This window comes from Sinocyclocheilus anshuiensis, unplaced genomic scaffold, assembly GCF_001515605.1.
Source record: "Sinocyclocheilus anshuiensis isolate Anshui unplaced genomic scaffold, SAMN03320099.WGS_v1.1 scaffold145, whole genome shotgun sequence".
Lineage (NCBI taxonomy): Eukaryota > Metazoa > Chordata > Actinopteri > Cypriniformes > Cyprinidae > Sinocyclocheilus > Sinocyclocheilus anshuiensis.
In genome coordinates this window covers 2133622-2147703 of record NW_015537973.1, presented here as the reverse complement: position 1 = coordinate 2147703, position 14082 = coordinate 2133622, and the positions used below count along the sequence as shown (strand labels likewise).

The window sequence follows — 14082 nt, the reverse complement described above, 5'->3', positions numbered from 1 at the left end:
TGGCACACACAAAAAATGTATTTTAATGACTTTGTTTCCATATAGTTACAGTGAATTACAATGAAAGCTTCAAGTTTTAGAAAACACAAGAAACAAAATCACAATGGTGAAAAAAGCATCACTAAATACTTTAACACATTGCTACTTCTACATGAATGCACTATGGAGAGCTACAGTATGTGAAGATTTTCAGTGAATAAAAATTTTAATTACAGTCTGTTTTTAACACAATCATATGGACCTATAATACATTTATGGTGCTTTTGTGTCCATTTTGAATTGTGTAAGCTTCAGTATCTGCTCATTGTAATTTCACGGACAAAGGCAGGGAAAACTCCTTCAAAATTTCTCCTTTTGTTTTCTGTGGAAACATTGTGGAGTACAGCCATAGAACATGAGCATGAGTAAATGATGATTTAATATTTTGTCAAACTATTCCTTTATTCCTTCAAATCTTTTCTCCCTAAAATATATCCTCTTTCTTATGGTTGGCTGTCAGTGCTTGTGGTATAGCTGCTTGAACATATTATTGTTGTCATACTATCATAAAGGAGTACACTGTTTTTATTAAATTCAATTCAATTCAAGTTTATTTGTATAGCACTTTTCACCATACAAATCATTGCAAAGCAGCTTTACGGAAAATTAGGTTTCTACAATATATTTATATATATTTTATACAGCTAAACAATCCTGCAAACCAGAGCGAAACCATAGGTAAGGGTGAGGTTGTGTTTTCTCTTTCTGAGGCCTTGTGTGATGCTTTACATTGTTTCTCATGCCTCAAAATAATGAATCCATTATCTTGTCTTAAACTCTACTCTTGTTCTTTCTCTGTCTCTTCTTCTCTGGTCATTTCCCCACCACAACCACTTTCTCAGCACACGGGAAAGCCTGGCGTCCAACACCTCGAGCATTGTGGAGAGTAACCGGCGACAGAATCCGGCTCTAAGTCCAGGCCACATGGGTACCACCAGCATCGGCCCCCCATTCAGCTTCCGTGCAATCCCAGAGCCCCCTACCACGCAACCTGAGAAACTGCAGAAATCCCCCAACTGCCTTGCCTCCATCACCAGCGTCTGACATGGGCCCATCTGGGTTGACGTAGGGTCAGGGTGATCTGCAATGTTGGGATGCCTAAGTGCAGGAGGTTGGGTGACTCCCTCCATCAAGCACCTCGACTACATGGGGACTGTTAAACCCACAGGCATGGCTTCCAGAGACTGTTCCCACAGCATAAATGGTCACTGCAAAAAAAGAAAAAAAGGGAAAAACATGGAAAAGGAAATTTCATAGGATTTACCTTAACAAGCAATTAATCAGGAAATTCTCCAGTTGGAATCAACCGTTATTTTCAAAATAGGCTTGAAGTAATTGGTAATTTAACAATGTTTTGTTTTCAAGAGTATTTTTGTCAGTCACAGATTAGAGATCATCCAGCCAATGGATTAAGTTTGCACACATTAAGAAATAGATGCTGATGTGCAGGTCAAAGGTCTTACAGATTTGTGATATTGGTATGCAGTACAAGTTAAAAAATGAGGCATAAAAGCTCTAATCTGAGCAACATTTAATTCATGGTTCATAATGTTGTATAATATTCCTAAAAATAAATACATTTGTCATGACACTGTTAGCTACATTGGTGACACAATAAGAATCATACTCACATGCTTAATCAAACAATACATAGACTGAATTAGTGGATAAAAATAATCTCGTCTGAAATTAAAGTTTTGTTTTTTTTGTTTTTTGAAAAAGGACTATTGTTTTTTTTTTACTACCCAAACTTATTGTGCATACAATTACTTTGAATGCACCTTTACACTATGTAATGGATTTACCTGTTTCATTAAAGTTCATATTTAATCTCAGGTCATGAATAGTTAACTCTCCTAAGAAGAGGTAAAAACATCAGTCTATAATCATGTTTCTGTGGATGGTTTCACCAATCTTTGTTTCTTAAGGGAATAAAACGCTCTTTGTAGACAAAAAAATATAAATGATTTCAATTGCATTTTCGTCTCAGTTTAATTCAGATGTAGATTATTTTTATTGTTATTCCCTTTTGAAATAAAAAAAACAGGTGTGTGTTTTACGCCGGTGTGAACCTGATACCTAGTCTCATGAACCAGGACACTTGTGGATGTCATTGTTGATTTGGAAACATGCTTGTCTTCTGTGTAGCTTGATGGCTTTATTTGTTGTCACGAAAGAAGGAGGATGTTGGAAATCGCAATGGCGGGAACACGGGTGTTGCGTCCAAAAACACTCCACGGAAAGGTCATACAGTTCTCTTCCTTTGGGCCAGCGGGATTCAGAGACTAGGCCCTTTTGCTGCTCTGATAAAACCTTTTGTTTTTTAAGATTTTCTTACTTGATTTGAACCCAGACCACTATGGTGTTTTATTTTCGACCTTTTTTGTTCGTTTTGTTGTTTTCCTTGGGAATTGAGCTGTTACTCAAATCATGTCCCTGACCTCAATGGAAAATACGGTCGACAGATGATATGGCTAAAAATTCTGCCCCAGCTAACACATGATATGTATATTCACAATCTTCTCAATTTTTTTCATGATTTCAATAAATGCTTATTTTAGGTTGAGACAACTCATTCAATGAAAGTATGTACAAATAATTTGCTCCGCTGTTATTTATCATTCCTTTCAAATGTCACAGTTGAATAGATTGCATCAGGTTTTGACCTGCTGTGTGGAATATACAATAAGTCTCAGATCCACGAGCAAAGGCTCATTTCAAAGATGAAATTAAACATTAAAATACTTGCTTTGAAAATTTGGACTATGGCTTTAACTGTTTGGCGTGCCATCTCAAGAATGCACCAGAATTAATGGTTGTGTCCCTTCTGGCAGTGACTGGGTGAGATTTGGGAAAGAGAGCAGAGCTCATGTCGTATCCATTGGTGCTATTATGTGGTGATTCTCCCTTTTTATCTTTTATTTATTCTTTGCCCATACCCTCCACAGTTTTGTTGCTTTGTGATGAGTGTTTAGGTGGATATCCTCCAGTGGGACTTATTGTGTTTGAATCACATTCAGCTCACTCCCTCTCGCTCGACTATTATCCACACATACACACACCTGCAATCAGCCATGCAAACTACCCTAAACCCCACATACATGCACATAACTAGCTACCTCCACCACCTGTGTAACAACAAGGTAGGGACGTGTACAGATTTGGATTCTTTGCCTGTGGAACACAGCGCTATCAGCCACTTCTCTGTGAATGTTGACAAGGAGCGGCGGACATAGTAACTAAGAGAACTTATTTTAAATTAATCAGTATTAAGTGCTGTAGTTTCAACTCGATTTTCTCCGTTTTTGACAGAAGTGTCTTTTACTTATTTGCAAGTTGTGTATAAATCTGTCTAGCACCACATCAACAGAACATTTCCAATTTTATGTTTTCCCTCCAATTTGGGTAAGAAGCCATTTTCAGTTCTCTGCTGTTCCGTTCACATGAATATTTGTTTATCTGCTTCATTATTTCAAGCCCAGTGAGTAACCATACCTCTAGTTTGTTAAAAATGCATCTAGATAGAAATCAAGGGACTACATTCGATATTATAAATATAAGCACCTCAACAGATATTTTAGGAGTTCAGCCTAAATCAAAAACAGTTTACCTGCCTTCTGCTTTTTTGGCAATACTGATTACAATAGTATTGTTTTCAGTTTCCCACCTTATATTTGAGAGGTCAGTGGTTAGGGTCCAAACAGCCTCTTAGACCCTGTAGTTGGAGGTGGAGAGAAGATTGTAGAAAGATACGAGCCTCATATATTAAATGGTAATTTTATATCATTGCTAGACATCAGAGAGCAACATTAAGACAGAGCAGGCACCTCATAACGTCTGCTCTATAAATAGATACTTTCTCAAATCATTGCAACAGAGCTTTACTTAAAACAACAATTTAAGTCCAGAAGTATATTTCAGTTCGGTGATGACTACACTTTTGAATTTTTTCGTTGGACATTAATACAAACACGTGGCCTCCTTTACTTACCAAGGCTCTGTCAGAGGATGCATTTTGGATATCTGTCACATTTTGTGAAATTTAGTTTTAATTGGAATCCCCTCCTTCATCTGGTAATCATTTTATTATTTTATTTTATTTTTTCCCGTTCGTTTTTGATAGATAAAAGGGAGTAATGCAGCCAAGACTGCCTTGTAAAAAAACATGTTTGCACTGAAATGCCTGGCCTCTGGTTGCTGTTAAGTCCATCCAAGACGGATGCTTTGTTTATATTGTAAAATATTTCATATGAAATAAAAATGACCATGAAATGTCTTCCCTTAACATTATGGATTTTAGAACCACATCAGACAACATTGTTTCTAAATGGTGACAGTGTACAGTATCATACTGTAAATGAAATCAATCTGCCATGCTTAGTATAACTTCAAAACAAAACTGAAAGACATGAGGGATCTTTTTGTAATGTCTATAATATTTGAAAAGAAGTCCCTATTTGTGTAGTAATGGTGTTTCATCGTTGTGGTAGTGTATGTGATAAACCCAGTTGGGAGATTGTGTTACTTTTTCAGACAATAAAATAACATGTTTGGTTATATGTTTTAAATGTCTTGTGTCTTGAAAGCTTTCAGTGCAGTGTCTTAAAGTTATAGCCTACCATTAGCTATTTTGGATGGCGCTTCTACATCATGATGCTGGTTGAATAATATTACCTAAACAGCACATTACATTTCTGCAATCATTTATACAGTTTTAAAGGAAATCTGTTGGCATGCCAAATGAAAAACTGAATTATTGAAACGATTATGTGAGAAGGGCATTAAAGACATTTTTGTATTTTTTTATTTCATCGCATGTAATCACTTGTACTTGATGCATTCCATTTCTAGTGTAAGATTATATTGTCTGAACGTAACAAATCATTCTTTGAATCATAATAAGAATAATTGAATATGATTCATGAAAAAGAAAATAGCTGAATTTGCAAGGATTCATGGATCAACTTCATACAATCACCAGCCACTTTATTAGGTACATTTGTTCAGTTGTTCATTAACAAAAAGATATAATCAGCCAATCACATGGCTGCAACTGCATGCATTTTGTCATTTAGACATGGTCAAGACGATCTGCTGGAGTTCAGAAAGGTGATTTAAGTGACTTTGAACATGGCATGGTTGTCGGTGCCAGGTGGGCTGGTATGAGTATGTCAGAAACTGATGATTTACTGGGATTTTCATGCACAACCATTTCTAAGGTTCACAGAGAATGGTCAGAAAAAGAGAAAATATCCAGTGAGAGGCAGTTTTGTGGGCAAAAATGCTTTGTTGATGCTAGAGGTCGGCGGAGAATGGCCAGACTGGTTTGAGCCCACAGAAAGGCAACAGTAACTCAATCACTTGATACAACAGAGGTACAGGTACTGTGTGCAGAAGAGTATCTGAACACACAACGTGTCGAACCATGAAGCAGCAGAAGACCTCACCAGGTGCCACTCCTGGAAACTGAGGCTACAGTTCACATGGGCTCAACCAAGATTGGAGAAATTTTGCCTGGTCTGCGGAGTCTTGATTTCTGTGTGCGAGATTTGGATGGCAGGGTCATAATTTGGCGCAATCAACATCAACGCATGGATCCATCCTGCCATGTATCAACGGTGCAGGCTGCTGGTGGTGGTGTAATTGTGTAGGGGATATTTTCTTGGCACACTTTGGGCCCTTAGTACCAGTTGAGAATAAATCCCATAGTCTACTTCCAGTATACTGATGATTTTAGGCTTTAGATGTATCCTAAATCCTATAGGACAATATGCCATGTCACAAAGCCAAAAATCATCTCAAACAATAATGAGTGACAATGAGTTGATTATGCTCAAATGGCCTCCACAGTCACCAGATCTCAATCCAGTAGAGCACCTTTGGGATGTGATGCAATGGTAGATTCACATCATGGATGTGCAGCCGACAAATGTGCAGCAGCTGTGTGATGCTATCATGTCAATATAGACCAAAATCTCTGAGGAATGTTTCCAGCACCTTGCTGAATCTATGCCATGAAGGCAGTTCTGAAGGCAAAAGGGGGTCCAACCCATCGCTACTGTTTTTCTGTAGGCTGTATCTTGCCACCATCTAGTGGAATAGACATTAGATTACAGATTCACATGCCTATGTATAAAATTAGTCAAATGTGCTGAATTGAATACAACAAGCAGAACCTGAATGCTACAGATATTTTTCAAAATGGTCAGATGAAGTGACATGATGGTGGAAAATGGACAAAGGAGAAATTATTGACCCTATTTTCAATTATTCAAATTTTAACAATGGATACATCTAACTGCGATTATGTTGTCACAATGGTTCAGGACATAAATATTCTGTCTAGGCAATAATATATCATTAACCTCACATTTTCTAATCTAAAACATGAAAATAAAATATTTCAAAACTGTGGTATTCTTTATTAAAGGTATTGCATAAAATATAATGGATAGTTACTCCTCACAGATATCTGAAAAGTGCCTGAAAAGTAAATTATACAAATTCATCATACTGACTTGATTTTACTAGAGATTAACAATTGTCCACACCACAAGAGGAATCGAATGAGAGACAGCTGTAGAGACAATTGTAGAATGGTACTGGGCAACTAAGAGCCATTACAGAAAAGGTGACAAACTTATTTAGCATTAGAAGCACATCTTTATTTACATGCAGTTATGTAGTAAGTAAGGAAGTAGGGAAATATCTGTGTTGCTAGAACCAAAGAAAAAGACACTTCAGCAAATATTTAACAATGAAACAACAAATTTCCGTTCACACAAATCTTTCTTACATAATTTAATCTCACATTAAATCCAAGGGATGAATTACACCAGAATGTATTTATGAAGGAATAATTTGATAAGTTCATTCATCAATTCAAAATACACATTCAGATAGAAACACACTGGGGCTGTAAGCAACTAATATGTCCTTGTGTCTAAATAACTGCTTTTCACTATGCACCCATCAAGATTCATTTTATCTCAATAAATCAAATCAAGTCATACTCACCATTGCCATTCCGTTTCCTTATATTTTATTATTAAACATATATTTACAATTTAAGTTACATTGTTCATAATAATTACTCAATTAAATTATAATAACAATAAATATCAGCAACATATATAAATATACATTTATCATTCCTGTGCAAATATATCAAAATATTCCATATTCTCATGTAGAGTGACTACAGTAATAATTGTATCCTCCAGTCCTCCAGGTGTCGCTGAACATACAACCGCTACTTTTGTCTGTTTAGACTCGACCCACAAAAAAGAAGCAGCTGTTACTAGCAAAGTTTAGGTTACAATTTTTCGCCGGCGAGTAAATAATACATTTAAACAGATTTACTAACCTTGTATACCTTGGAAGTGGTCTAAGGATGATAGCAGACAGATCTATGAGTAACTGACGAGGATCAAGAGTAATGGACAGTAAGTAGAGGATTCTTCCTTTGTAGTTTTGCGCTTTTGTTGGTGTTGATAACGGGGTGTTCGACTCTTTAAATCAATTAGGGTTGGAGCTAAACTCTGCAGGACACCGGCCCTCCAGGACCGAGTTTGGGCACCCCTGCTTTAAATCTTAAGACAAACTCGTAAAACTAGCAGTAGACATTTTGCGTCAAAACAGCTGTTAGTTTCAAACACGTAAAGGGGTTTAAACTCACATTTTATTATAGTATAATTCTTAAAGTTGCGTTTCGTATGTAACGGGTTACTTTATAGTGTGCAAGATGTAGATTGTTTGGGGTGGACGCAAACAATCTGTTGTTAAGAACAAGCGGAAGAGCGTGTCAGTCACATGCTTCCTAGAGGCAATTACTTTTAATTAATTATTATTAATTAACCATTTATTCTACATCTAAACCTGAATCTGCCTTAAAACACCCTTTACATTTTTTTAGTAAAAAAGTTAAATAAATAATAAAAACAAAAAAGTAAATTTTTGCATTTTCCTTATAAAACACTTCCTTACTGTACTTATAAAATGTTGTAAACCATTCGATTTGAAATGGTCTGTACATTAGCTACATTGAGCAGCTTTAATCTAAAGAAGAGAATGTTGTTTGCTCTCCTTTCCTAATAGTTTGGTGGTTGGTTTTCAGATGTAAAAAATAAATAAAATTAATTATTGTATATTGTAAAGGAATTTTATAGGGCAGTCAATGCACCACACTGCATTATGAGAAATATAGAGGCCAGAGTGTAGAAGATCAGTAACTAAACTAAGATGTTTATCAACTTCACAGTGCTTGCCAGTTAACACCCAACCAATAGCTGAGGGCCTATAGCAATGGGGACACAGTTCACAATCGATGACGCGTTCGTCCTGGAGGGGGAGGAGGAAGGTGTGGTGCCTGGAGAGGATGTGGGGGACAGGAAGGGGAGAGAGAAGGATGGCGGGGGAGAGATGACGTTTGGACCTCTTTCTTTTGCCAAAACACAAACTTCTGGACCCACTGGCACTCCTGAACACAGTAATCTGAAATATCAGGTCAGGTGTTTACATGTACCCCGCTTTTCTTTTTGAGAGTGTTTTACATGCAAACGTGACTGAACTTTATTTTGTGTTTACCCACAGAACCTGGAAAATGAAGATGCCTTAAGTGGCACTGTGAACTCCTCTTTCAATAACTTCTTCAAAATCAGGTTTGGCAGTTCACACTTTTAGTTTGAACATTCTCATAAAGCAAGGAAATTAACCGGATGTAATAATATGAGCAGCATAGTACAGAATGAAGGATGGGTTGCACCTTCATTAGATTTAATTAAGCAGAGTTTAACATTAATGTAGAAACGGTTGATTTAGGTTTTAATTCAAGGTATGTTGCACCACTTAAAGTTGCCATTAAATGTCAGTAATTAAAATCACTTGAGATTTAAAACCTTAATATGCAATAAACAGCAATTGTCAGCAATGATTTGCCAGTGTAATGTACATTTTCCACTGTTATTATTATTGTATTATAATGATACAATAAACATTGTATTATTATTATGTTATTGTATTATAATTATATTATAATGATAGAATGTTGACAGATTGAAAAAGCAGAATAAAAAAATTTAAGCAGGGCTTACAAATCTCACAAAACAGGAAACATATTTATTGTATAAATTAAGAAATCAGAAAGTCAAAAAGGAAAAATTTTTTCTTGTTGAACTGGTACTGTCTAAAAACAAGTGGATATATTTTTGATTTGTCCAATTTTTAATGTCAAGAGACAATGGTTTATATTAGGAAAAACTTTTACTCCATTTTTGTATGACTCAGAATTCACAAGTAACATTAAATTGACATTTAGTAATAATGAAATAAATAAATAATTGATTTATTTAATTTTAACTAATAAATAATTAAATAAAAAAAGATTAAATAGAGTTATGTATATACAAAATTGTTTAGACAGAATATTTGTATTTACTCTGTTGTTTGAATTTACTGGATGCATAATCTGTATGTGCCATGAAATAGCCTGTGATCCTGATATGACAATACATTTAAAACTACTACTGCTACTGAAAACATAAGGTGAACTACTTTACTTCAAATATATATATTAGTAGTTCACCTTATGTTTTCTATGAGGGGCCGTACAAGCCATAATTCATTCTGGCACTCTCACACACTTACATTCTCCTTTCACATACATATATATATAGAATGTATGTATGTCTGAAGAAAATATGTGTATGTAAGAGAAGAATGTATGTATGTGTGAGAGAAAGTATAGTGGAAACGGAAGGCAGGTCAGGTGCGATCAGGGTCACCGGGACAGGTCCTGATCAGCATGGATGAGGTAGATGAGGTAGAAGTGTTTATTAGTATTTCAGAATTCTAGAAGTATTTCAGCAAGCTATTTGGGTTTAAAAAATATATACATTATCATCGTGAAAAGGTTACATGGCCTCGTTCCTTGAGCGAGTTGTGATTGAGGCTAGGGCCTCAGTCGTGTTGCCAGATACGCGTATTATAAGCGTCTATGGATTTTTTTGTTTCCCACTTAATTTAGGAAGTGAATAAAGGGGGAGGTTGCAAGTTATTCCTCACAGGATGCAATTCGGTAACACAAACGTAGTGATGATCATGATATACTACCTGTAAAGACAGATGCACTGAAGACGGACACAAAGAGAAGAGAATAGTCACGCAAGCAGAGAAATTACTGTACCAGACAGAATTCATTGTTTGCGATGCTCGAAATACTTAAAGAAGGCCATAATTATGGAATTAGTATGGGGGTTAATATGGATGCATTTCTGAGAACTGACTGTCTTCAGAAAAGTTTCGATGGCATTTTCTTTTTCCTCTTACCTTCGTTAAATACATAATAAAGGAGTGTTAATAAGCGCAGCGCTGCGTACAGCAATAACCCAGGAAACGCTATATTGCTACTGTTCTATAAGCGCCACCTACTGTCTTAGATTGAATATGCATTTTCATCAGAATCAGAAAGAGCTTTATTGTTCTTTATTGCTTTATTTATTATTTATATAAGGAATTCGTCTTGGTGTCAGGAGCTTCCAGTACAGAAAGTAGCCTACAGACATAGTGCAGACATACATATAATTAAGGTAATAAAACACTAATAAAAATAAAGAGTAATAATAAAATATTAATTCAGCCCGACTGATGTTTTTGTTTTGTGCAGTTGCTTCATGTTGCATAGGTTAGTTTGGCCAGTAACAGAGCAAAATAAACATTTAATAAATGTAAACAAAAAAATAATGAAATAAAAGTAATAAAAACTAAATAAATTGGCAATGAGTATGGGAATCGGCTCATTTGATTGTAAACATCTTTTCAATCAAAAAAACTGAAAATTTTGCCAGGTCAAGTAAAAAATTGAAACCACTGTCCAAACCGGGCCAGTAGAAAATTTCCTTAGCGTTGAGCCCTGTCAATACGATCAAAATCAGTATCATATTACTTGTACACAGATCTGTAGAACACGTAGGTTACATAATGATATTTTAAAATTAAAAACTTAAAATATGTACTTTAAAAGAAAACAGGATTACTTTGAATAGCATCATTGTAAAATTGTGAGGAAGAGCTGAGCAAGTCTTGCACATGTATTTCCTGGTCTGAGAGTGACTTCCTGCTTTAACAGGAAGTAATGGATACCAAAAAAAGGTAGAAATGTATGTGTGTGAGAGAGAGTAGAAATGCACGTGTGTGAAAGGAGAATGTATGTGTGTGAAAGCAGAAATGTATGTATGTGAAAGGAGAATGTAAGTATGTGAGAGTGCCAGAATGAATTATGGCTTGTACGGCCCCTCATAGTTTTCAGTAGCAGTAGTAGTTTTAAATTATATATTTCCAATTGTAGAAATTTAAACGGCAAGTTTATCCCAGTTAATCATTGGTAAAAATGCCAGTTTTGATCCATGTAGCTGCTGTGGTAAAATCTAGTTGTCAGTTGTTAGAAATGGCAGATTTTAAATGGCGTAAATAACAACGGTTTGTTTCTTTTTACTATTTTTTTATACACCTAGGATATTTTTAAATTGCTAGTCCAGCATCTTAATTGTTTATTAGACAACAACAAGTGACCAACTGCCAAACAAACAAGCCATTAAATAGCCAACTAAAAGAAATAAAAAAATGTAGCTTTGCTTTTTTTGATGTACAAGTACAAAGCCTGATGTCAAGCCTGGTGTCTGTCTGTGTTCCAGTGATCCTGCTACTCTGTCCTACTGCAGCTCTCAGTGGTCATTCAGCACACTCAGCTCAGTCACACAGCTGTCTGCTCACTGCTGCGGGTAACACACCTGTTTACAGATTTCCGGATGAGATTTTAAGATGATATTAACTAAAATCACTCTGGTCGGCTAAATTAAAATAGTTTTTCCTTTCCTCATTCTGTGTTCTCTGTGGATTGTTCCCAGGTGGACGTCTCACCCGCTGGTGAAGAAGAACAGACGAGTCGTTCTGGCCTCATTCCTCCTCTTAATCACTGGAGTTGGTGAGACTTTCATACCTTTTGTGATGTTTTTGATCATAATAAGTACTACAGATCTCAGGGGGAAGGTGTCTGGGAACTGATGTTTCTGTTTGACTTCTAAAGCGCTGTCTTTGTTTATCTTGCTGTCAACTCTGATCTTGAGCATAGATGGTAAATTCAAATGTACTGTCAGCTCTTTAGTTAACGTATTATCTCTCCCCTTCCTATCTTCCCCCTCCCTGTTCCTCCTGCCTATCAGCTTTGATCTTTACAGGCATTGTCATACAGTTAAACCCTCACGCAGGTAAGACCGGTCACATTGGCATTGGTTGTAAATAACTATGAGATGTGAGCAGGATTGCTTTAGCACACAAACTTGTACAGCTAATTATAAGTGATATAATAACTTAAATCAGTGCTCTGAATGCCTTAAAACAAAAATAACACCACCTTCTGACATAATCTAAATCACCAGTTGGTTTTATGTCAGTTTTGTCCAGCAGAATTATGTAACCCATGTATTTATGCCTTTTTTTTTTTTAGGTGTTTCAAGTGCAATTTTCTTTGTCCCTGGATTTCTTCTCTTCATTCCTGGTGGTAAGATCTAATGTGTAATTAATATAAGCTTTTTTTAATAGAGTCAGCTTTCCCAGTGTGAATATCAGTAGTGGATTTTGGACCTTAGATAATATAGTTTTATGAATTGTGAAGTTGTCATAGTGTAATCCATGCAATGGAAGAACATGGCTTCAACTGACAGCATTGCTTAAAGAAAACCGCTACATTTACATTTACATTTAGTCATTTTGCAGACGCTTTTATCCAAAGCGACTTACAATTTGGGGATACATAAAGCGATTCTTCTTAAAGAGGCAAACAGATACAGGAAGTGCTTGTAATACCAAGTTTCTAGACATTGTTCAAATAAGTACAAGCTAGAAAGAGAAGGAATAAATAAAGAGAATTTTTTTTTTATTTTTAATTTTTTTATAATGATGATGATGAAGTCAAGTAGCTTCGAGCAGAAAGTGCAATCAAAAATACAAACGCAAACAAAAATATAACGTAGAAATAGGCAGAAAACTAAATATTCCTTCCTAGCAGAAAGTAATAATTCAAACAGCAGATCTATAAACAAGTATTACGCAAAACACTCACGTGCAGCTGTCTGTCTCTTCTGTTGACTAATCGCTTGGCCCGAGTTATGACTAGAGATAAACAGCAAAATAACTCTTGCTCTTCCCTTTTTTGTTTCAGTCTATCACGTGATCTATATAAGCTGTGCAGTTCGGGGACGAAGAGGATTCAAGTTCTTTTATTTGCCGTACTTTGAGAAGTAAACCGTTTTTCTTCTCATCATCCAGACTAGTGGTCTGGATTGCCCACTATTTCAAACCCCCTAAAATGAAGTAAGGGGATGACCTACTTTTACAAACCTCAGTTACTAGTGGTTTTCTAAACAATTTCTTCTTCATTTTGGTAAAAGCCAGTCTGTACACAGGTCTAAGTATAACCTCTACAGAAAAAAAAACTGATTTAGGAGTGCAACAATATACAATCATACTTCAAAAGAATGCACTGACTGCAATAAAGAAATAGTTCACACAAAAATTTGCTAAAAATGTACTCGCTCTCAGGGCATCCAAGATGGAGATGTCTTTTTTTATTCATCGGAACAGATTTGGAGAAAGCACATCACTTGATCACCAATGGATCCTCTTTTATGAATAGTCCAGTCTATCGATTAATGTCTTGTAAAGAGAAAATCTGCTTGTTTGTAATAAACAAATCCATCATTAAGGTGTTTTAACTTCAAACCGCCGCTTCTGGCAATAATTCATAATAATGCTTCTTCGGGTGAAAACGTCCATCCCCTGTTGTTCTCTCACATCAAAATCCACTGTGACGTGAGTTTAGAACCGTTTTTGACACTTTTTGCTTGTTAATGGTGCTTGACCTGTGCACATTTCTCTCCCAATTCAGTTTTTAACTTTAAACCGTTGTATCCAGTTAAAATACGAGTCATCTGTCCATAATATTGCTTTCTCCAGTGAGGATGTCTCATTTGAATCAGGAGAGAAATA

General features: G+C 35.9%; 2 protein-coding genes across 4 annotated transcripts in view; both read left to right on the top strand.

Annotated features, from left to right (window-relative positions):
- Positions 1 to 1258, top strand: part of LOC107671062 (storkhead-box protein 2-like) — a 67314-nt gene extending 66056 nt beyond the window's left edge. For all 3 annotated transcript variants that reach the window (XM_016463910.1, XM_016463917.1, XM_016463925.1), the window contains one exon: positions 882 to 1258. In XM_016463910.1, coding sequence (XP_016319396.1) covers positions 882 to 1083 — 202 coding nt within the window. In that variant the 3' untranslated portion in view covers positions 1084 to 1258. The remainder of the gene's footprint in view (positions 1 to 881) is intronic.
- A 6023-nt stretch (positions 1259 to 7281) lies between these two features.
- Positions 7282 to 13634, top strand: tmem134 (transmembrane protein 134). The gene is made up of 8 exons (XM_016464455.1): positions 7282 to 7484; positions 8300 to 8544; positions 8632 to 8699; positions 11730 to 11816; positions 11943 to 12019; positions 12258 to 12302; positions 12542 to 12595; positions 13256 to 13634. Exons 2-8 carry the CDS (start codon positions 8344 to 8346, stop codon positions 13336 to 13338), a joined length of 615 nt encoding a protein of 204 aa, XP_016319941.1. The 5' UTR covers positions 7282 to 7484; positions 8300 to 8343; the 3' UTR covers positions 13339 to 13634.
- The last annotated feature ends 448 nt before the right edge of the window (positions 13635 to 14082 follow it).